Here is a 25,267-nt window from a genome sequence, read left to right as displayed (position 1 = left end):
GAGCCAAGATGTGTGGAAGCAGCCTGCGCTTCTGCCTCACCACGTAAATCAACTCACGTGCAGCCATCATCCAGATCACCATACCCCAAAAGTCCTATGGCGACGGACAAGTGGCGACTGTATAATGAGGCAGAAAAGCGCCAACGCCGGAAAAACACTGCCGCCTCCCCTTCCGCACTAGATGTAGCCTCCACATGTGCAACTTCTGTGATCGACTCTGCCGGTCCCGTATCGGCCTCTTTAGTCACCTCAGAACTCACCAACCTAGGTGACATCCTTAATAACTCATATCATTAAGTCATAGGTGGATGATCGTTATAATCGACTCCGAGTGACAGCAAGGTAGTGTTAGGTTAGGTTAGGCTAAGTTAGGTTAGGTAACTGCCAGATACAACGGAATATAGTTAATCCAGACCGAGGGAGGGGGTGGGAGCTCACCTGTGCTCGCTGTCAGGTTGTCACTCATCAGTGGTAAACAGACGGGTACTGGGTATGATGTATCTCTCTGAATTTGTAACAGTTGTTGAATAATGTTTAATAATGTTTTTGTTTTTTGACCTAGACTATGCGCTTAAAGACCTTCGTTGTTGAAAAGCAGTAATTCATTATAATATCATCAGCCTCTGACATATGTTGATTTTTACTTTTTTTATTTTTATCCTCCCTTCGTCGTCCCTCCCTTTCTCCCTCCCTCCCTTCGTCCGTCCCTCCCTCCCTTCGTCCTTCCGTCCGTCCCTTCCTTCCTCCACTCCTCCCTCTCCCTCCCCCTTTCCTTCCTCTCTCCCTTCATTCCTCCCACCCTCCTCTCCTCCCTCCCTCCCTCTCTCCCTTCATTCCTCCCACCCTCCTCGTTCACTTAACCCCACCAACTCAATTCGGTTTTACGATAATTTTCCACAATTCAACATTTTTACAAGTTGTCCCATACTCTTATCCATTTAATATATATTTCGTATAACATGAGGTGGATAAATATATTTCAAGTTAATATCACACATAATATTTAGCTTTACTTTATAGTTAACCTCAGAGTAAAAACAAAAAAGGTGAGACGAGGATCGTATGTCATAATTTGTCAGCAGGAGGTAATGTAGGAGACATCTAATTGGTCCCCTTAAGCTATGATAAAAAAAAAAATAGCTGGATTCTCAAAAGTTCGTACGTTTCATTTTCCTCGTAAGTTGGTGGTATTGAAAACGTTAACAAGACTCTCAGTTAAGATCAGACCAACCTTGAGGTAAATGTCTTCCCAAAGGTTAGGTTAGGTTAAAGTAAATGAAGCTAAAACAACACATTGGAGTCTCAGGTGTTAATATATGCGGAGAAAATCATCACTAAGTTGGTCTCGACGACTTCACCTGTTACTCGACCAGTCAGGAAGATAAATAAGATTTTTTTGCCGACGGCCGTGAACCAGCAGCCGGTGTTAACAAGCTTACCTTCCGGCGGAGAAAAGTAAAGATATAAACACGAAGAGCATAGAGTTTGTAACCTTAACCTTATAACCCTTGTTCACACCCTAACATACATTCACACATGATGTTTATATGCGTGTATAATATATATATATTGTTTACATATATACAGCCAATAACTGGGCGTATAGGAGACATCATTAACAAAAGCACAATATAACTTATAATTAGGTTATAACATTATCTCTTCCCTAACACATTTTTATTTTTTTTTTTGTTGGTTTAGTTTAGTTAATACGTCACTTACACTGATACTCTCTGGCATACTAATATAGGGTACGACTATAAGGGAGCCCAGTGTTGGTACGGAGACTTTTCACTCATACGGGAGGCTTATATTTCTTTTCACCTTTCACACTATAATACTCCCGAGGCTCCACACTACTGCTTGGAAAACTGTGATTTTTTTTTGGTTCTCGTAATTCAGACTTTTTTTTTCTTTGTAGGATGAATTGTCGCCTCCTGAGCTAAAAAAATTTACAGTTGACTGTCGACTGGTTATTGACAGGCAGGGCAATTAACTGGGTTTGGTGGCTGTGATGGCCCCCTGTGTCGCCGTTTGGCCCATCAGAATAGTTTTAGTTTTTCACCAGCCAGCCAGTCAGAGCACCAATTCACTAGTTTATCACTCAGAGACTTCACTAAATTGACAGATCCATCACTTAGGCAGTCTACCTGCTAACTATTTTGCCAGTCAGACATGGCTTAGTAGTTCACCATTTCACCATTCAGACAGTTTGCCAATTCACTGTTTTGACAATCAGACTTTTCTAGATTACCAGTTCACCAGTCAGACAATACACCAGTTCAGCACCAGTTTACCACTTGACCAGAACAACAGTCTTGCTCTCACGAACAACCACTGATGATTAGGTGAGTGTGAAGTGTAGGAGGCAGGTGGCTCCAGTCATCAGGAGGACCATCAGTTGCTTCTCCACCTCACCTGATCCTGAAATAAACAAGAAACAGCTGTTAGTCACGTGTTGTGTGTTTACATGCTCTCTCTCCCTCTCCCTCTCTCTCTCTCTCTCTCTCTCTCTCTCTCTCTCTCTCTCTCTCTCTCTCTCTCTCTCTCTCTCTCTCTCTCTCTCTCTCTCTCTCTCTCTCTCTCATTACCTGTCGCACGAGAGAACATCACGATGCTTAATCTCACAAATTTCCATCGGCTCGGCTCTTAATATTTACATTACTGTACACCTCACCGCCTTATTGTACCCCATCTTATGTGTGTATAATATAAGTTATAAAAATTCCTATAAATATTGGCTCCTGGCTGAACTACCTAAGGACTTGTGGTGTTAAGATAGTCCTTCGTATTGGTGGCTTGAGGAGACAGCCACTCAGTGATTTTCAAGTCTCCAGCACCACTCCAGACGGTTTTAATAATGTCACCTCACACCTATGACTAACAACTTCTCTATATCCAAAGACTCGTGTTCTTAATCCTCCACTCACCTTCCAAACAGCTATTCAACTCAAGATGTTTATGAGTAGTGTTGTTGTTTATGTACGACCAATATCCTATCTTTCAGTCTTCATATATTTTCTCACACCAACATTTTTTTTTCAAGTTCCCATGACCTTTAACCTTTCACTTGGCCTCTGAACTTCAACTACCTAACCAAGTCAAGAAAAGTACGTTTTTTTTTTTAATATCGTCAACATTTAACCATTTATTGAGACATAACGTGTACATCAGAACTGCCATCGAAAAGATAAACATGAAATCAGGTCTCAACCCTCATCTTGACCTTAATGGGACAATGAAACACCTGGAGAACACCTTTAATAATAGGTATACACTGGGTAACATCCTTCATATATCCAACCCAGGAGGAAATCGAACTCGAACCATGTTGAAGAATAACCAAGACTCCATGCCACTGTGCCAATAAAATATCCCTATACAGTGCCAGAAGTGCCACCCAGACTTGTGAGCCGTATTCCCATTCACATAAAATTTAAAATATCAGTGGTTGTCAAAGGGATCAATCTGCCTCATTTAGACTGTGAGCCTTAAAACGTGAGACTTTTCCTAGACATTTTAACTTTTGAGAATTATAAAAAAGTGAGTGTCTGGTTTCTCACTCTCTTACGCCTCTATTACTCCTCTATATCACCTCTATTACACCTACCACCTAGCAGGCAGCTACCAAACAGGGAGGTACTACCGCCTGGAAGATATTGGAAGCATAATGTGTTGTCTAATGGTAGACCCTGCTGCCACATGGCATCACGAAAATTGTGACCAAGTCCCAGGTTGCTGATCTAACTTTCTGCCTCATTTACACACAATTGCAGGGTCTCAATTGTTTCTCAAACTATTGACAACACAACTTACATACCCCGTATATCATGTCTCACTGTTGATATATTTAAAAAATATATATTTATTTATGGCTCTTTATTATTGCTATTATTATTATTATTATTATTATTATTATTATTATTATTATTATTATTATTATTATTATTATTATTATTATTATAATTATAATTTATATTAAATGTTATTAATTTTATTATTATTATTATTATTATTTTATTATATTTTCGCCCCCCAGGCCTTGATGTGGACCATAAAATGACCTGTGCCCCGGTGGGCTAATGCCCGTAAAAAAAAAATAAAAAAATATATAACGCCTCTATAATGCCTCAATTACACCTATATAACGCCTCTATTACGCCTCTATTACACCTCTATAATGGGATGTGAAACTATTTTTTCTCATTTAATTCAGTTCCGTATATGTGTGTGTGTGTGTTTTTTTTATTTTCTTATGTATGTTTTGTGTGTACGTATGTAATTTGTTTGCACATGTGTTTTTCATTTGTGTGTACTGTGTACATATTTCTATGTGTATGGATGTATGTTTTTGTGTATCTCTGTTGTTTGTATGTATTTTATGTGGGTATGCATATGTATGGGACTTATCCATATGTATACATTTACTGTATTTATATTGGCTTCTTTATGTATGACGCTATTTTATTTACCATAAAGTACCTTTCTGAATCATAAGACCAGTTTCTCCAACTATGAGACCAGTTTCTCCAACTCTCCAACTATGAGACCAATTTCTCCAACTATGAGACCAGTTTCTCCAACTCTCCAACTATGAGACCAATTTCTCCAGCTTTGGAAACCGTGAGACCATTTTTTCGTAAAGGCCCTACACATAACACCGTCGAGGGGATCCGAGGCTGGAGGCAGTGGTCACGTCCGCTGGTCTTAAGCCACTGTCCTGGTAATTGGCTCCCTCCTGAAGACATCAGACAATCACCCAACGCAAACACCCGCCCCTCACGTCCAAAGACCCACACTCCAGACAGGAATTGGACTTGAACGCGTGTGCTGTTTTGGACTTATAGGATAATTTTTGTTGAGTGAGAATCTAATTTCGATTTAGCGGTTAATACTGGTCATTGAAGTTAAGGATTTTAACTAACACGTGGAAATTGTTTTCTCATTTGACCTTTATGATTATACCTATCGAGTGAGGAATGGTATGTAGACATTTGATTTGGATTTAAACGTCGATTTTATTCTGTAAGTTGAGGGAAAATGGACTTGGTTTACTTAAAAACAATCTGTTGCATATTTTAGACTTAAAGAATACCTTAAGTTAGACTTTTAAGTTGGTACTGTCCATAAGGCCTCGGTTGTTGACATTAATCAGACTTGAAAATGACTTGATACATTATGCTGTCATATATTTTGGACATTTGAATGAAGTATTTATGGACTTAACACCTAAGAGCACAATGCCAACCCCTAGAGTACATCAAATTAATCCATGGAATCAAATATCTTAACCCCTTGAGTACAATAAATTAATCCTTCGTGTACGATATCTTAAACTTTTTGACTTATTCTCTTGAGTATGATGACATTGTATTCAAGGATTATATCAGCGTTTAGTCTTGTTGCTGTGGGGGGGGGGGGAGCATATACAGGGTGTCTCAGCATATACAGGGTGTCTCAGCATATACAGGGTGTCTCAGCATATACAGGGTGTCTCAGAAAAAATACTCACACTCTACCTTACAGATTTTAATGGCGGTTGTGTGAATGTTTGTGCAAGTATTACAACAGCATCATTGTCATCACTTGTTGATAGGTGAGATCTCGTGGGTGGGTGGGTGGAGTGGTGGGTGGGAGGGGCGGTGATTTGGCCAGGCGATGAGTGGTGTTGGACGATGAGTGGGCTGGGCGATGAGTGGATAAGGCGGTGGGTGGGCCAGGCGGTGGATGGAAAAGGTGAAAGATTGGAAGAGAAGGGAAGGTGTCATAAGATTTTAAAAAGAACAAGAAGTTATTTTGTAGTGAACTGAACAGGATAAGAACAACAGAGGGGGATGAAAGAGAGTTACGGAAAATTTATTACACAACTTGTAAAGCCAACAGGTGTGTGTGTGTATGTGAGAGAGAGAGAGAGAGACGCGGAGTTACCATGTTTAGCTTGTAGTGGACTGAACGCTGTCTGAGTGAAAGACAAAAATTTAATAAGAAATTGTGATTGGCTGTCGGTAAGCTAAAGCACCAGCAGGAGTAGATGGGTTCGCCGAAGAATGACTTTAAGAAATATGGAGGAACAGTTTAATTGAATAAACCTGGAAAGGTGTAGTGTAGAGTCATTAGTTAAAGAATTATCATAAAATGCAGAAAATGTGTTAAATAAAGAACAGTACTGGTTAAGAACAGGAAGGGAATGTGCGTATGGATCAAGTGTTTGTAAAATAAAGAGAGAGAATTTGTTTGCTGTATATATGAATCTTTGGAAGTTATTATGATTAAGTTAAGAGAAGAGCGAGGTGGGTAGTGTCACCATCTTCCTCATGTACTCTTGAGCAGTTCAGGTCAGGTCTTATCCATGTCTTACTCTTAATGCATAGATGTATAGCCACGACAAGTAATTGGTTGTTTTTTCTTTCAGCTCAAGTTACAGATGATGGTTCACCTAACATCAAGGATCTTCAGAAAGTTCACTAAGACTGAGGTCAGTTTTATCAATCCCTTCACTATCACGGACGCCACTTATAATATTTTATTTTGCTAACGCTAGATGATTGTATACAGTACAGAGAGGAGCCCGTACACAAGGGGTTAGTAAACTGTCTCCTCTAATAGACTATCTCCATTAAAGTTTAAAGATCACTTAAATGGTGGGTAGAGTTGGATAAGGTGAAGCATACACAGAGGTGAGCCTTTTATCTGCCTCGCTGAAGCTCTCTGGTCCTGATGACACAAAGAGCACAGTTCCGGCGGATGGTCCGTTGTGACGCCCAGGGATCTGATTGGTCACCACATTTACCCGCTAAATTTTTTTGAGGTCGCTCATTGGTCAGTACATTTCCGGCCTGAATTTGAATTTTAAACAGAAAGAATTTAACAGTTCTGTAGGTGTGGTGTTGTGGATTATTCTCTACCACTGTGGTTGTGTTAATGTTTGTGAGGGGACCTGTGTTTGTTGGTGGTACTGACAGTTCTGAAATATTCCTGGTTTACACACACACACACACACACACACACATATATATATATATATATATATATATATATATATATATATATATATATATATATATATATATATATATATATATATATATATATATATATATATATATATATATATATATATACTGTATATATAATTCACAATTTCACAGTGCAGTAATTAGGTATCGAGTAGATAATGTAAACATCACATCAGGGACAGCCTTAGAAGATCATCACAATAAACTCATCACAATACACAATACCCACCACTAGCATCATGGCCCAGGCTGAGGGGGTCCGGGGGCGCGACCACCCCTTCGTGTAGCGCGTCCTTCTTGTAGAGGCGGTGAAGGACGGCGGCACAGCGGAAGGTGAGGCGGCCCTCGGGGAAGTGCCACTCCCGGGCCTTGAACTGAAGACCCAGACGTGACGCTACTCGACCCTCTGCGTCAGGCGGCACCTTGTACTCCACCAGGTAGTCCTGCGGCGCCTGTGTAGGGGAGAAGATGGTAGTTGGTGTTAAGGAAGTAGGACTCGAGGGCCAGGTGCTGATGGACCCACCTAGTCCTTATAGACCCCAAGACCTCATGGACCCAAAGTCCTTATAGACCCCAATACCTCATATACCCCAAGACCTCATAGACCCCGAGACCTCATAGACCCCAAGTCCTTATAGACCCCGAGACCTCATAGACCCCAAGTCCTTATAGACCCCAAAACTAACCCAACCGATCCTGCCATCGGGTTTTTACTGGTTAAATATTAAATTCTGCCAGATATTTACTCTTTAAGTTAAAGGTACATGACTAAAAAAATAAAAAAATAAAAAGAACGTGCGATAATGTATAGTTGTGGACAAAAATAATTCAGCAGGGAGGAAGGGATAGGGAGAGTAAGGGGCAGGTGAAAACTTGGCAATATAACATAAGAGTTGATGTTTAAGAGTCTGCGATATTCTCTTCACACCATTTTTTTTAGTTTAGTTATGAGTCAGGCACAGCTTACACTAACAATACACTGTATATAACTCAGTACACCGAAACAACTACTAAAATGCTGTAAAATGTTGAGTGATTGAGGACACTTTCCACCTTCATCCACACCCCAACCTTCCTGCCACTGTTTGTTTGGAACCAGTAACATAGATAACGAGTCGACGGCGTTATCAAGATTCTATAAGCGAGGTATAGAGCCAACCTATGGGGCCCAGCAGGACAGCGGCTCGTTGTCCATCTTGTTTCACACCCGGGGACAACCACATATAAGTTATTAGGCCCCCAAACCAGGGATTAGTTAAGACCTGCTCCGTAGTCTTAAGTGAACAGGGTGCTGCCGCAAGCAGTCACCCTACCACAACATCGTCTTACTCCCAGCAGAGATGAAGCTAGGACTGTCATGATACGAGACTGTATGTGTGCAAACCCCCAAGACCATTGATAAGTATAAGGGATTAAATTAATTATAAATAAAATCACTTGTTTGCTACAAGAGCAATCCAGGCCAGCCCAGTGAAGCTACGTGGTTACTCCCCCAGTGGTGACGGTATCTAAGGAAGGAATTAAGGTCCCTGATAAGCCAAACCATAATAGTGTAATTAAATGTGTGGTCCCCAGGTTGAGAAATTCCCTCTTTACAAAATTACTTTTATTGTGGCGTGAATGTGAGTGACTCGTATATCCATGCAAATTGTAAATCAGTGAATGGAACCTTATTAAGTACATGTAAGTGTAATGTTTGCCCGTATCTGCGATCACTATCTTATTTTTACTAAAGGTAATGATTGATTGGTTATGACAAAGTGTAATATAACCAATAACTTAGATGGATGTTGGAAATTAATGGAATTCATTAAATCATCATTTATCAAGTATACAACACATTGAATGCCGGGAAGTGGAGTGAAAGTCTACGGCGGTGATACACCATAGTCACCTTGGTGAAGTGCCCAGTGTTGAGGTAACTGAGAAACTCTACGGTAAGACCACTTATAAAGTTTCCGTCCCTCCCCTCCCCTCCCCCCCCAAAAAAAAACACCTCCCCCCCCCCGTCCACAACTGTACCTGTGTGGATGTACTGGTTAGCAACTTAGCACACTCGCCTCACAAGCAAGAGGACCTGGGTTCAATTCTCGGGTAGGGTGGATCTATAGGTAAATTTCATCCGCCTGGATATACACATGGTGATTAGGGTAACCAGGGTGTCAAAATCGATGACTTGTAGCTGTTGTATTACCGGCAGTACACTACAGTATCTAAACCTTCACCAATCACCGAGTTAACACACCTGACTGAAGTGTACCTGTACTGGCACTAATTGCACACCTTCTATACCTGGGACAAACATACTCCGTTCACCCACGATCACAAACAACAACAATCACAAACAACAACAATCACAAACATCAGCAATCACAAACAACAACAATGAAGGACACTGTTATACCACCTTCCCTCCACCGACTCACCGACGCTTGAGCTAGTACATCCACGTGATTGGGCTTCCTACGGCGGCCTTATTAGCCTTTGTGTTGTAGTACAGTGACGTATTGTTCCCGCCTCTGTTTTTATTAATAGTTTTCTGAGTTCAGTTTTAAAGGTTGGAGTCTCTGTTGTCTGTAGGTGTGTCTCTCTTAAGCTCAGCAAGGAGGGAATATTTTGTGTGGTTTATTAGGTTAATGTTTATGTTTTGTGTTAGTAGTTGGTGTTCAGAATGTTATTTTAGCTTGATTTAATGTTCATAATGTTCAGTGATATTTTTGTTGTTTTAGTTTATAATGTTCAAATTAGCTCCAGTTTTTCAGTGTAAACTCAATCTTTTGGCTGTTAAATTGTTCAATAATAAATTTAATCTTATCCTCTACCGTTCAAACTTGTTCAACTATTAAGAGTTAAACTTTCTCCGGGAGAGCTTCAAGATGTTCAAACTAGCTTCACCTATCAAGTTATGGTTGTTCACCTGTTCAAACTGTTCGCAGTCAAATGCTGTTAAAACAATTACCTATCTCACCAGTCTCATCACACGAGACATTATCTACAAGTCGTTAATGGAGAAGATTAAAGGTTGTTCAAATGTTCAAAAAGTCCGTAACCTAAGTCCCAAAAACGTATACCTTAATGAACTAGGTGAGGGAGAGTTGAAAAATTTTAAAGGTGTGTAAACTTACCTGTTGGTCGTTAATATACCAGGTGAGAGTGGTGGCTGGAATAGACCTGGGCGCCTGGCAGGTAAGGTTGACCGTCTCACCTGGCCTGTACTGATGCTGTCCTCCTATGACTTCCGGGTTACCATCAGGCAGTTCTGTTGTGATGAGAAGACGGGGGAGTAAGGGTGGGTGGTTAGTAAGGGGGAAATACAGGGTGATGGTGACGTGGCTTAGGGTTAGAGAAAGAGACAGAAACAGAGGGGGAGGGGTGTGGAGAGAGAGAGAGAGAGAAAGAGAGAGAGAGAATAAAGTAAGGAACCTCCCATTACAAACCTAACCTCTACCGTCCCTACATAGTAAACAAGAGGACAGGTGAGGACTCTTACAGGTAACATTATACACAAGCTTAAATCCCTCCTAAGACCCTCACCTTTCCTTTTGCCTTGATAACTTAATTTTTTCTATTGGTGTGGACAAATATATTCACGATTCATTTAATTAATCAGAATAAACAGGAAATATGGTGAGAGAAAAAGTTCCTATGGTGATATCATCTTGTCCAAAAAAAACCGCAATCTGATTTAATTAACTTCTTATTGTGATATCGAGGAATTAATTTTTTTTTTCTCATTACTATTCATAAGTGCGAAAGTTCCCTTGGTGATATCTTTAGAAAATATATAATTCTAGTAACTTTAACCTGAGTTTAATTAACCCTAGACAGGTAATGGTGGGTCCTCCTCAAAATCATGCTTAACTTTCGTGTTATATTTGATTTAAATTTGACCCAAGAGCTTCATGAACATTACTGTACACTATGTCAGGTACGGCACACCAGGAACACAGCACCCCTGAAATACAGCACCCCAGAAACACAGCACCCCCAAGAACACAGCTCACAGCACCCCAGAAACACAGCACCCCAGGACCACAGCACCCCAGGAACACAGCTCACAGCACCCCAGAAGCTTACCATAGACAGTCAGTAAGGCGGAGCGGACGAGTGTCTTGAAGAGAGGCGCCTCCGTCAACACCTCACACTTGTAGCGCCCCGCAGTATCTAAGTTGACCCCCTTCAGCGCCACCTGTTGCTCGTCGCTCTGCTCGGTCTGGGGGCATAGGGAGGAAGGAGGAGTGAGTCAGTGAGTGGGGGAGAGGGAGGTGGAGTGAGTGGGAGAGAGGGAGGTGGAGTGAGTTAGTGAGTGGGGGAGAGAGAGGTGGAGTGACATAATGAGTGGGGGAGAGGGAGGTGGAAGCGAGTGGGTGAGAGGGGGAGAGGGAGGTGGAAGCGAGTGGGTGAGAGGGAGAGAGAGGTGAAGTGAGTTAGTGAGTTGGGGAGAGGAGGTGGAGTGAGTTAGTGAGTGGGTGAGAGGTGGGTGAGATAATGAGTGGGGAGGGAGGTGGAAGCAGGTGGGTGAGAGGAGAGGGAGGTGGAAGCGAGTGGGTGAGAGGGGGAGAGGGAGGTGGGTGAGTTAGTGAGTTGGGGAGAGGAGTGAGTTGGTGAGTGGGTGAGAGGAGGTGGAGTGAGATAATGAGTGGGGTAGAGGGAGGTGGAGTGAGTTAGTGAGTGGGGGAGAGGGAGGTGGAAGTGAGTGGATATGAGGGGATGAGAGGAAGGTGGGAAATGGATAGAAGTGAGGTGGTGGGAGATGTGTGAGGGAGTATTAATTTTCAAGCCTCTCTCTCTCTCTCTCTCTCTCTCTCTCTCTCTCTCTCTCTCTCTCTCTCTCTCTCTCTCGGAGTATTAATTTTTCAAGCCTCTCTCTCTCTCTCTCTCTCTCTCTCTCTCTCTCTCTCTCTCTCTCTCTCTCTCTCTCTCTCTCTCTCTCTCTCTCTCTCTCTCTCTCTCTCTCTCTCTCAGGAGTATTAATTTTTCAAGCCTCTCTCTCTCTCTCTCTCTCTCTCTCTCTCTCTCTCTCTCTCTCTCTCTCTCTCTCTCTCTCTCTCTCTCTCTCTCTCTCTCTCTCTCAGGGTATTAATTTTTCAAGCCTCTCTCTCTCTCTCTCTCTCTCTCTCTCTCTCTCTCTCTCTCTCTCTCTCTCTCTCTCTCTCTCTCTCTCTCTCTCTCTCTCTCTCTCTCTCTCTCTCTCTCTCTCTCTCTCAGGAGTATTAATTTTTCAAGCCTCTCTCTCTCTCTCTCTCTCTCTCTCTCTCTCTCTCTCTCTCTCTCTCTCTCTCTCTCTCTCTCTCTCTCTCTCTCTCTCCCATATGACAGTCACTAGCCTCAACTAACAACAGCAAAATCTAGTACCAAATAGCAAACAAAAAAAGTTATTGTGGTCTCTGTAACAAGTTCGTCGTGGCCTGACAGCTGAAGTGGCTACACCCGCCTCAGTATTACTCTTCACTGAACAGGATCCCCAGTACCACAGTCACTGAACCTCTTTCCTCCTACCGTGTGTATTATGAATCATGGATCAAACAAGTTCACAACGATCACTCTGACTTCATTATAAGATTACCAAAGACAGAAAAAATATTGTAATGAATTTCGACTCAAAAGTAAGATAGTATAAGCATGTCTATACTTCGTGTCTTGTATGTCCCTTATACCTTATAGTCAGTTTACTCACATCAACAGTGACTCCGGGGAAGGGGAAGTGGGTCTGAGGCGGTTTCTCAGCGGGCACGAAGCGGTAGAACTCCCGGCCAGACTTGTACCACTTGACGGAGTAGAGTAGGTCGTCGGCCAGATCGAACTGACAGGTGAGCACCGCCTCCCCTCCCCGGGCAGCCCACCGCGGCACGTTGAACCTCACCCAATCAAGCGCCGCACCTGACGAGGAGAATAAAAGTACACGTTGAACTTTCAGATTGAACTTTCACGTTTAATCTGAACGTTGAACTCGCCTACCTGCCAGAGGAAACACCTGGCCTCAGACTTAATTAACTCAGTAACTATTGTGAGGTACAGGAGACGTGATGAGGAGGGAAGATAGTTAACCCCCTTGAGTACGATGTCCTTATGGTCATCGTACTCAAGGGGTTAGTTAGGGACATCGTACTCAAGGGGTTAGTTAGGGACATCGTACTCAAGGGGTTAGTTAGGGACATCGTACTCAAGGGGTTGGGCACATCATACTCCAGGGGTTAACGTCATTGTACTCAAGAGGTTATGGACATCGATTCTAGGGACTATGGATATAGTACTCAAGGGGTTAACACACACACACACACACACACACACACACACACACACACACACACACACACACACACACTTACATATCAAAGGTGACTAAAACAAGTTGATTATATTATATCAAGTAATATTATACAAAGTTGATCATCTGGACTTAACCCACTAGTTCAATAACAACAACACTGACACCCTACCCCCAGCCTTCCCCTCCTAACACCCCACCAATCCATTTCCATCTTCCCCTCCCCACCTCCATCTCCCCACCTCCATCTTCCCACCCACACCCATCACCTCCCTACCCCCACCTCACCTCCTCACACCCTAACACCCCATCTCCCCACGTCCCCAACCCTCCCCACATCCCCCTCCCTCCCCACCTCCCATCCCCCTTACATTAAGACCAAAACATTCAGGTATTGATCATCAGGAGTGAACTAAACATTACGACCTCGTGTATGTGAGTGAGGTGGTCAGTGTTACCTGCATATATTTTATCCTTTATTTATACAACAAACATTTAAGCAAGAATATAAAGTACGTCGGGTGATATATACCTAAAAAAAAGAGAACACTACAGTCCTCATGTTTAGCATTTTCCTGTATAGTTACTTTGATTATTTCTACAAGGTGATCCAAAAGTTCCTGTGCATCTGTAAAAATTAACGCAATTGTTGTATACAGTTAATCTTGGGAGTGGTATCCAGTTCCTACATTTACTGTGACCATTCCCAATATTTACTGTAATTAGGACAAGGTAACTAACTATATACTTATTTATTACAGGTGAACAGGGACTTTTTCTAACGCCCTGTAGTATTGGTATGCTTTTAAGGTCAAAGATCACGGTTAAAGCTTCAAGGAAAAGGTATACCATCCAGGGGGGAGTTAGTACCTTCCTCGAGTGCAATGTACTTGTAATACGATTGTGCCTTCGTGTTTGGTGCTTCCCAAGACACCTCACCATCACTGGGACTCTGAACCACCAGTAATCTATGTCCTCTTGAGTGGATCAAATCAAGCTAAGACACAGAGATGTAATATGACTGACACGTTAGGTTAGGCTTGGTTAGGTTAGGTTAGCTTAGGTTAGGTTAGGTTAGGTTAGGTTAGGTTAGGTTAGGTTAGGTTAGGTTAGAAAAGCGTGAGAGAGGACCCGGGTTGTCTCCTGTACCACACCGCACCGTATCTCCTCCCAGCGTCCGACCCCAGTCAGAGAAACCCCCCAGTCGAGGCAGGAAGTCAATGTATCAGAGCCGAGCACGACAATAAGTAGAGTTTATTGTGTGTCCAGTAAAGCGACTCCCTGTTGGTCTCTTATTTCTTGTGTCCAACAGGTGTGGGTTAGGTTAGGTCAGGTAGGAGCTAGGTAGGGGTCAGGTTAGGTCAATTAAGGCTTCTGTTATTCAATACTGACTGAATGCAAATTGTTGTAGAGGAAAGTTGGGATTCGTTTGTTTGTGTATTTGTTTGTATTTGTGTTTGTTGTTGCTGTTGTTTGTTTTTGCTTATTTAAACCTACATTATCCTCCTGATGTTTTTTTTTTCTTCTAAGCTTTGAAGAATCAAATGTCCAGGCGTTAGTCAGGAAGGAACTCAGTGAATCCGTAAACATCTTCAGTTCTGGTGTTCAATAGTGTCCAGAAGGGGAGAAAAATTATACATTGACTTATATGAAAAGGAAATGACTTTTGTTTGGGAGGCGAAAATTATTAACTATGAGAAAAATTGTAATGGTGTAAAGTTTGCTGTGAGTTGTTAAGTTTTTTGTTATGTTTTCAGTTTTTTTTTTTGTGTCAAGGGAAAATGATAGGACGTAGGAATATATGTATGTATATATATATAAACAGCTGTTCCTTTTGCTTTCACTTCACTACTGTCATTAGTTTAGGTCGTATAATGCTAACTTGATTGATGATGATATCTAAAGAGGTAATATTATAAGGGCCTCTCTCTCATTTCCTCACTAGTTTAGCGCAATATTCCATTAAATGATGTCAGGGAGATAAAAAGTCTTAATTCTCTGCCTCACGTTCATTTAGTTAAATATAAACGTGTCTCTCAATATTCTGGTATATATTGTAGCACTAGAATATAATGTACTTCGTATAACTTGCTGATTATAATGTCTTCTCGTCTCACTATAAATTTAGAAACAACATTACAGGTGTAGATAGATGCATCACAGCTGTATATACCGTCACAAGAGATAATAATAATCCTCAGTGTACATTTACGGGCAATATTACCTGAACGCTTAAAAGTATCCGGGACGTAAGCAGGACGTAAGTACTTGAGGATCATTAGGTGAAGGGGAGTGGAGTTTCAATGTATTTTCTCTGACTATTCTGTATATTACCTCTTGGGCCGTGAGAGTTGTCCTTAAGCTGTAAGAAAATCGTCCCGTTCAGAATAAAATGGGAAAATTTAGGAATCGAATGGAAAATGTTAAGTTGGGGTTTTTTTGTGATTACGACATACGTGATAAAAAAGAGCAGCATTAAAAGATATAAAACAAATATATAGGTGAACCTGAAGTAGATCCTAGATATTACTAAATGTTCCGGGTAATTTCTTACTTATTTACATTATTATTATCATGTCAGGTCGTACACATGGAGAATAAAGCCGCTACTCTCCCTCAAGTTAGAATTTAACAGAGGATCACACAATTAACTTTTCCTGGTTAGATGAGATGTTAAAAATAGCCTTAACTACCTGCTGCCTTGAGTTAGAGTCCGAATGTAACTTTATACAATGGAATAAAATTTAACACTTAGACTGGTACGTCCATTGGTACTACATTGGAGATAAAATTAGATAGAGTTTTTTTTTGGGGGGGTAGACTGGTGGTGAGGAGGGGGTGGTAGACTGGTGGTGAGGAGGGGGGTGATGCATATGAAGGGAGGGGAGAAGGGGGGAGGGGCTTGGTGGAGTGGAAGGGAGACGAAGGAGTGTTAGATGAATTGGAGGGAGAGGGAGGAGTATTGGTGGAATGGGAGAGGGATTGGGAGAAGTATTAGTTGAGTTGGAGGGGGATGGAGGAATGTTTGTGAAGTGGGATTGGGATGAGAGGGGGGTGGAGGTTGGTAAAGGAGGAAGAGTGGGGTGAGGTGTGGATGTGCAAATCAGGTTAAGTTAAATTAAGGTTAAGTTAGGATTAATTTAAATTAGGGATGAATTAAGCTAAAGGTAGGCTAAGTTAGACGTAGGTTAAGTTCGAGTTAAATTAAGTTATAATTCAGTTTAGTTAGAAGTAGGTTAAGTTATGTTCGGGTTAAGTTAAATTAGCGCTAAGTAAAGCTACGGTTAAATTAAATTAGGATTAAGTTTGGATTAAGTTAAGGGTAAATTAAGTTAAGAGTAGACTAGCCTAGAAGTAGGTTAAGTTATGTTAGGGTTATATTAAGTTAAGGTTAAGTTAAATTAGCACTAAGTAAAGCTACGGTTAAATTAAGTTAAAATAAAGTTAAGTTAGTGTTAAATTACGTTAAGGGTAGACTAAATTAGAGGCAGGTTAAGGTAGCTTCCTCATCCCACTGTACAATATTAGTCTACCCCTCAGAGACACCCAGTTATATATGACGAGTGAAGAGAGAGAGAGAGAGAGAGAGAGAGAGAGAGGGGACGTGCTTAAAAAATATGACCAGAACAGGAAGAAACAGGTGGTGGTGAATGAGATATTACCATGGCAACGGAGATCAATGCCCCCCCCTCCCCTCCCCTCCCCTTGCCTCTCCCACCTAATGTCTGTCTGTCTGTCTGTCTGTCTGTCTGTCTGTCTGTCTGTCTGTCTGTCTGTCTGTCTCTGTCTTACGCCGAGTCATCAAATCTTCTGCAATACTTCAACGATGCTTCTAAGGTTGGGTGATGGTGATGATGAATTATTATTATTATTATTATTATTATTATTATCATTATGACTTTCATGAATCATGCCTCACCACAGAGCCTCACAGATCACCACAGAGCCTCATAGATCACCACACAGCCTCACAGATCACCACAGAGCCTCACAGATCACCACAGAGCCTCATAGATCACCACAGAGCCTCACAGATCACCACAGGCCTCACAGATCACCACAGAGCCTCACAGATCACCACAGAGCCTCACACAGAGCCTCACAGATCACCACAGAGCCTCACAGGTCACCACAGAGCCTCACAGATCACCACAGAGCCTCACAGATTACCACAGAGCCTCACAGATCACCACAGAGCCTCACAGATCACCACAGAGCCTCACAGATCACCACAGAGCCTCACAGATCACCACAGAGCCTCACAGATCACCACAGAGCCTCAGGATCACACAGAGCCTCACAGATCACACAGAGCCTCACAGATCACCACAGAGCCTCACAGATCACCACAGAGCCCCACAGATCACCACAGAGCCTCCACAGAGCCTCACAGATCACCACAGAGCCTCACAGATCACCACAGAGCCTCACAGATCACCACAGAGCCTCACAGATCACCACAGAGCCCCACAGATCACCACAGAGCCTCACAGATTACCACAGAGCCTCACAGATTACCACAGAGCCTCACAGATCACCACAGAGCCTCACAGATCACCACATAGCCTCATAGATCACCACAGAGCCTCACAGATCACCACAGAGCCTCACAGATCACCACACAGAGCCTCACAGATCACCACAGAGCCTCAGATCACCACACAGCCTCACAGATCACCACAGAGCCTCACAGATCACCACAGAGCCTCATAGATCACAGACACAGATGAGCCTCACAGATCACCACAGAGCCTCACAGATCACCACAGAGCCTCACAGATCACCACAGAGCTCACTCACCACAGAGCCTCACAGATCACCACAGAGCCTCACAGATCACCACAGAGATCCTCACAGATCACCACAGAGCCTCACAGATCACCACAGCCTCACAGATCACCACAGAGCTCACAGATCACCACAGAGCCTCACTCACCACAGAGCCCCACAGATCACCACAGAGCCTCACAGATCACACCACTCACAGAGCCTCACAGATCACCACAGAGCCTCACAGATCACCACAGAGCCTCACACATCACCACAGAGCCTCACAGATCACCACAGAGCCTCACAGATCACCACAGAGCCTCACAGATCACCACAGAGAGCCCACAGATCACCACAGAGCCTCACAGATCACCACAGAGCCTCACAGATCACCACAGAGCCTCACAGATCACCACAGAGCCTCACAGATTCCATAAACCAACAGGATATCGCATACCTAATTAATATCTGTGTAATAAGAAGAATGTTATTACCTGTTCACACCCAATAAACATCTATAAACATTAATAAACGCAAATATTCCCAGATTTTTTTTTATTAACTTGGAAGTGAAAAGAATAAGAATTTGTCCTCGGCGATGAAAATTTAATAAAGATGGAAATTAAACCTCGTCTTAAAATGAGTTTCTTGTGGCGTTGGCTGGAAGTGTTAGGCTTTAGTATAATTCTCATAAGATTTCTCACTCCTTAATAATGCGAAACTTGTCCTCCTGGGTTAATAATTCCTACAGGTGTAATCAGGTGAGTGAGTGCCTCGTGTTTACTTAATTAGATCAGGTGAGTTTTTTTTCATTCTCACCTGTATTGTCGTATGTTAAAACTATACAGTACAGGTGACTCAGGAAAATTCACAATTCCGTAATTGTTATTCGTGAAAATCGTATGAATGTTTTGATTACCGGAGCAACATTGTCATTACGAAAATATGCAAGTCACTCAAACAATCTATAAATGGGGTGATCGATAAATTTCAGAATGAACACTATATCTCCTATTGCCTCGGTAGGGTTGTCAAAATGTTTCGTCCGTTGTGTCATATTTTTTCAACACAATTTGGTATAGACAGTTTTGGGGGGAGTGGCAACACACATACCAAACACTAAACTTGTTTCTCTTTTCACTGTTCTGTTGAAACTTCTAAAATATCTTAGTTATAGAATAAAACTTTTATGTATTATCAAACTCGTAAGTGAAGTTCAAGTTATCTTTATGTGGTATATTAATTTTATGTAACGTTTTTAAAGATATTTTTATTTTTAAATTTTAGAAAACAAATGAATGTAGTTTAAATCACTTTGAGGTCTCTCTCTCTCTCTCTCCATACACTCCTCAATGCATCCATCACTTTCTCTCCTTCAGTGGGTCTGTGATTCACTCCATTGTTACATCCGCTGACACAACCATCCCCAACTCCCTGTTTTCTGCCTCCATTCAACTTAACATTCATTCTTCTCCCTATCTCCTTCCTTTCGTCTCCTTTATTCATATTTTACTCCTTCGGATCATATGAAGATTCGTCCCCCAGCTTATTTCACCTGAAGATTAATCACCCTAACGCTATCTGGGTTAGGTTAGGTTATTATTATTATTATTATTATTATTATTATTATTATTATTATTATTATTATTATTTTTATTGTAATCGGTGTTTCTTTGTAACCTGAATTCTTTACAAGGACAAACTCAACTACAGTGTGTCCAAATACAGTTCAGTAGTAATAACAGTGAGCCATAATTCACATAGCCTTCCACCTGCCACTCAATTCTCTCCTGTATCTTAACTGGTTCACATGTCACCTACGAGAGAACCAGTTGTATAAAAACATAAAGTCGACATTGATGAAAGTTTAGGAACTGTACTACAATTCTCTAAATATAGGAGGTGTATTTTGTGGAAGGTAAAATATTAAATTAAACCTAACTTGTACTTTCCCCAAGATCGTTCCCACACGGCTGACTCAAACCTTTACTTCAGAGATATCGAGCGATTTTTTTTCTCTCTCTCTTTCGTTCTCTGTCTCACATACACACACAAGCATAGTATTATCCCGTCCATATTGATCGGTAGGTGTCGGAGCGTGCACGAACACCTGCCGGAATCGCTGGCCTCCTGACACGCCTCCTTCAGGATAATAGGACGCTCGATGTCTTGACGATAGGATTTCTGTTTTGTTTTTTTAGCAGATCCGAACGTCTTGCTGACGCTGCATGCGAACTCTTACCAATACCATCGATAAACCATTGTTGTATCTCCATTATTGTTTTTGCAAATGTTAAAATTACCTAAAAGTCTGAATATTTAAAATCGTACGTATAAAAACATACTTTCTCTCCCTCCAGTGGCAGACTTGACCGCATTTTATGGATCTCATATCGAACTCTGTACAATACACTACATGTTGATTTGGCAAAAACTGTTCGCTTAAAGCAGCCAAGACACAGGTCGGCGTCTGGGAGGGAGACGTTGTTGATTTTTGTTAATGCCTTTAGAAACATATCATCACGCGACTGTGTGCCATCACTAGCCCAGCCACCGAGCTCTCCACTGCATGAAAACCAACTGTCCAGTATGTATGTATCAGAAATATAGGAACCGAGGCCACGTAACACTATTATAGATGTACTGTATCTATGTATGTATGTATGTATGTAGCACGTGTGTGTGTGTGTGTGTGTGTGTGTGTGTGTGTGTGTGTGTGTGTGTGTGTGTGTGTATGTGTGTGTGTCAGTTGTTAGGATTGGGGCAGGAGTGAACCTTCACAATATTTATAGATATATTTTGTTGTAGTTGTCAGATGACATTGTTGTTAAACCATTATTGTCTTTGAACTCTTAACACCGCCACCAGCCCTACAACACCACTCGGTCAAGTTGTAGCTTCAGTCACCTTACAACACTACTCGGTCAAGTTGTAGCTTCAGTCACCCTACAACACTACTCGGTCAAGTTGTAGCTTCAGCCACCTTAGGGTAAATGTCTCATCACAAGGCAAACTTAAAGTACTGCCTATGTAAGTTATCTAAGATTATATATAATAATGTTATCATAAAGAAGCGGTATAGTTTTAGATGTTTATATTCATTAAACTGAAATTATTAAATGTAGTGTCAGAGAAAACGTAAGACTAGGGTGTTTATTATCAATTAGTGGTGGTCCCTGGCATGAAGTAAGAGGGTGTTAATCAGTGAGCAATGTTGTGTCTTGTGTGGAAATGTGTATCATAACCGGCGTGTGTTATTACGGTGTAGCGTGAGTTGTGAGTGTGACAAGACAACAGAGACTAACCATTGGAGATCAACAATTGAGAGTTTAGTGAACAGGTTTGAAAAAGTGTGGTGTTGTGTTGGACAATAAGAAGGATGTTGTTGGCAGGAAGTGAGGGAGAACACCAGACACATTACACGTGTACAGGAAATACTCACTGGCAGCTCACCCAAATCTCTCACGTGGCTCACTCAACAAACATCCACTTTAACCATTGTTCGACTACCGATATTCTGAACGACGTAGAACTGACTGGTCTTGGCCACAACACTCGCTGGGCTTAAATCCCTCTGATTATATTATTTGTTATAAGGATTCCTGATGGATAATGTCTTCAGGAATAATTTACATAGGTTGAAGAATTGAAGAAATAAATCACTTCCGCATCACTGAGGAAACATTGGCTGCATTTATAGAAAATTTGAGTCAACGTCAGTAAATGGGTTTGGTCGCACAGGATCACTGGTGGGGTTTGTTTGGACGTGAAAAATCAAGTTTCTCGAGCTCCTTCAGTGGTGAGATATAATAACCAGTGCTGTAAGGGCGGTAGTTTTAATTGACAACTATTAAGGGTCCTCCCTTGGCTCTTGTCTTAGGAGGACCTGAGTTACCCCGATTTTTGTTTCAGTCGTTTGATGATCATTAGTAAAAATACGAGGCGGCAGGTGTGAGGGGATGACCCTGTTGGCCTCCCTAGAGTGAATGGATTACACTTTCTCAGGTGAGTGTCTTGGAGGCACCGCTGTATGAAGGATATAAAGGGGAGAATCGGCTTCAGAACTACAACTCTTCTGACCAAATTGCAGACGGCTGCTAAGAGCTGCCGTCTGTGCCTCATCTTGAGCTGCCATGACAACAAGGCGGCAGAGAATGTTGTAAAGATTAATGGTCGAACTCCACCATCCTTCCTTCTCAAAGCACAGACAGGTGAGCGGAACAACAGGTAATTGGAGGAACTCAGCAAGGTGATTCTCGGCAACAGTGTCGAGGACGAGCCTGTGGAGGGAAACTCATGACCCTTTAATGTCCTCCTGTCTCTTGGAGAATTAATGGCCGGTGGTGATGACGGAGAGCTGGTGGCGTTGACGATGGGCTGGTGGTGGTGGTGCTGGTGGTGGTGGTGACGATGGGCTGGTGGTGGTGGTGCTGGTGGTGGTGGTGACGACGGAGGGCCGGCGTTGGGGGTAACAGGGTCGAGAGAGTGACTATCTATAATGAAGACTGTATCGTATAACGTGTCCATCAACAAGTAAAACTCATCGTTGGTAAATAAATAAAATAACCAAGACAGATTTATCCACATTTATATTTTTGATATCTTAAGGGATAAAAAAATCTAGATACCTGTAATTGAGGTAAAGGTGAGGTCAATTAAAGTAACCCTCCCAAGTGAAATTATTTGGATCACCTGAAGAATCTCCACCCAACCTATTTCACCTAAAGATTTAAGCATCCTATCAGTATTGGGGGCGGGGGGGGGGAGGTTAGTTTTAGGTTAGGTTAGCGTTAGGGTGGTTGGGTTAGGTTAGGTGGTTGCTCTTTAGGTGAAATAAACTGGGGTGGAGATTCTTCAGGTGGTAGGCAACCTTCCTCTGAGCAAGAGTCGTGTTTGGTGGTAGACTAATCGGTGGCTACAGTGGCGGTGCTGGTGGCTGCCCTTGTGAGTATATACATTTTGTTTTTTTGCCATTCACGGTGACTAGTTTATTGTGCACCCCATACTCATCCTGTGAGCGGTTAGCGCAAAAGGATTACAGAGTAGAGTTCACAAAGGGTCAGTATAACTAACCCCCGTGGTCAGGATATTATGACATTGAATGTTACAGAGTATTTCAAATAAATTCTTGGTTTAGTTCTATACATAAAGGGTAACTTATTCGCAACTGCGTGAGTACAGAATGTGAGGCAGTATGTCTGGCCACACACTTTGTTATTCACATTTGCGTGAGAGGTATTTAAGTACATGGAAACTGATATACTTACTGTAACTACTAAGTGCAAAAAAGTGGATACAATCTTAATATGTCGGCTATCTTGCTTTTAGAGATAAAGCGTTGTGCAATTTCACAATTTCACACACAGTGTGCTTGGACCTGTCCCTAAAAGGTTCTTTCTTCACACAGCCGAGGACGTAGTGTTTGAGTGTGGCCATATGTTTGACCACACACTTCACATTTAGTCTTGTTCACATCTGGTTGAGGAACATACTGCCAGAGGTACTTATATCCTAACCTTAGTCTAGCGGTTACATCTTGTAATCTAGTGATCTTGTTACTTGCCCCATATACATGTTTCACTTGATACATCTCATCATGGTAAACAATGGATCGACTAGTACCTGTTTGCACTTGTCTACTTGCGTTAAATCTATTAATAAGTTCTTTCCCAATTACAGTTTTAAGGGTTCTCTTTGACAGTGTGTAGTTGTGTGTGGTGGTGTTGATGTGCTGTTGATGTGGTGGTGGTGTTGTGATGGTGTGGTGCTGTTGGGGTGGTGTTGATGTGGTGGTGGTGTTGTGGTGGTGTTGATATGGTAGTGTTGTTGTAGTGGTGTTGATATGGTGGTGTTGATATGGTGGTGTTGTGGTGGTGTTGATGTGGTGGTGTTGATATGGTAGTGTTGTTGTAGTGGTGTTGATATGGTGGTGTTGATATGGTGGTGTTGTGGTGGTGTTGATGTGGTAGTGCTGCAGTAGTGGTAATGTTGTGGTGGTGGTGGTGGTAGTGCGGTGTCTTATTTTTAATTACATTTTCTTTATATTTTATACATAAATTCACTTACACTTTTACATCAGCATTTACATAATTTTATTTACATAATTTACATCCTCTCTTATATCCTTTATTAACTTTTACGTCTTATATATTGTGTAGTTAAATATTTGTTTGTTTTTTTCTACTTCTCTATTCACTCGCTTTTACACTTTTACATAATTTTATTTAAAAAATTTTAAGAACAACGTAAGTAAGTGTTCCTTATGTTTGCATGTATGTATGTATGTATGTATGTATGTATGTATGTATGTATGTATTGCTTAGGAAAAAAACTGTTGGCACGTGTCATTATTAAGGGGTCTTTATCGCCACCAGGAAATAACATATTTATCAATTCCCACGTGTGTGTGTGTGTGTGTGTGTGTGTGTGTGTGTGTGTGTGTGTGTGTGTGTACGTACATACATAAACACACAACACCCACGAGAACACAACAACAACAACAACAAGAGCAACACCACAACCCACGTGTCACCCACCACCTCTCCAGAACCAATCGTCAGCGAACACCCCAATAAACATTTAATAGACACGGGAACCACCAGTGATAAACCCTCATTGGGATCACACAGGCCTTGGCAGCTCATGATGGAGTGAGTTTGTTTTTGAAGGCTATTCTGATCCTTTACAACGAATGAAATATCTCTCGCGCCACTACACTCTTACGCGCCACAACCCTCTATGCCCCTGTCTGCCATCTTAAAGGTTCGTTTTTAAAGGCTCTCAGTGTCATTTTAAAGCCTCTGGGAATGCTTTTTAAAGACGTCCCCAGAATGCATTTGAAGGGTCGTCTGAAAGCAGGTTATGGAGTCAACAAAGCATGGGGGGAGGATTGTCTCTCGTCTCTCTGGTCCCCGGGAGATAAAATGAGGGAGGAAGGGCGGGGGGGGGCTGTCTTTCCTCTGGCCTGGAGATGGAGATGTCAAGGAAGAGAAATCATGTGTGTGTGTGTGTGTGTACAGGAAGAATTGCCTTGTTTTGATTTACAGAATACATATAGATATATCAACACACACACACACACACACACACACACACACACACACACACACTGGGACCTATTAAGATCCTGGGACCCTATTGGAACTGGGACCTATTAGATCTGAGACCTATTAGATCTGGGACCTATTAGATCTGGGACCTATTGGAACTGGGA

General features: G+C 41.9%; 1 protein-coding gene across 1 annotated transcript in view; it reads right to left on the bottom strand.

Annotated features, from left to right (window-relative positions):
* Nucleotides 1-858: 858 nt before the first annotated feature.
* Nucleotides 859-25,267, bottom strand: part of LOC121868861 (cell adhesion molecule 4-like) — a 75,485-nt gene continuing 51,076 nt past the window's right edge. The window contains exons 2-6 of the mRNA XM_042369855.1: nt 12,694-12,896; nt 11,094-11,229; nt 10,142-10,275; nt 7,246-7,468; nt 859-2,424 (exon numbers count right to left, since the gene is read on the bottom strand). Coding sequence (XP_042225789.1) covers nt 2,345-2,424; nt 7,246-7,468; nt 10,142-10,275; nt 11,094-11,229; nt 12,694-12,896 — 776 coding nt within the window. The 3' untranslated portion in view covers nt 859-2,344. The remainder of the gene's footprint in view (nt 2,425-7,245; nt 7,469-10,141; nt 10,276-11,093; nt 11,230-12,693; nt 12,897-25,267) is intronic.

The sequence above is a fragment of the Homarus americanus genome, unplaced genomic scaffold (genome assembly GCF_018991925.1).
Source record: "Homarus americanus isolate GMGI-L3 unplaced genomic scaffold, GMGI_Hamer_2.0 scaffold30535, whole genome shotgun sequence".
Lineage (NCBI taxonomy): Eukaryota > Metazoa > Arthropoda > Malacostraca > Decapoda > Nephropidae > Homarus > Homarus americanus.
This window is presented reverse-complemented; position numbering and strand designations above follow the sequence as displayed.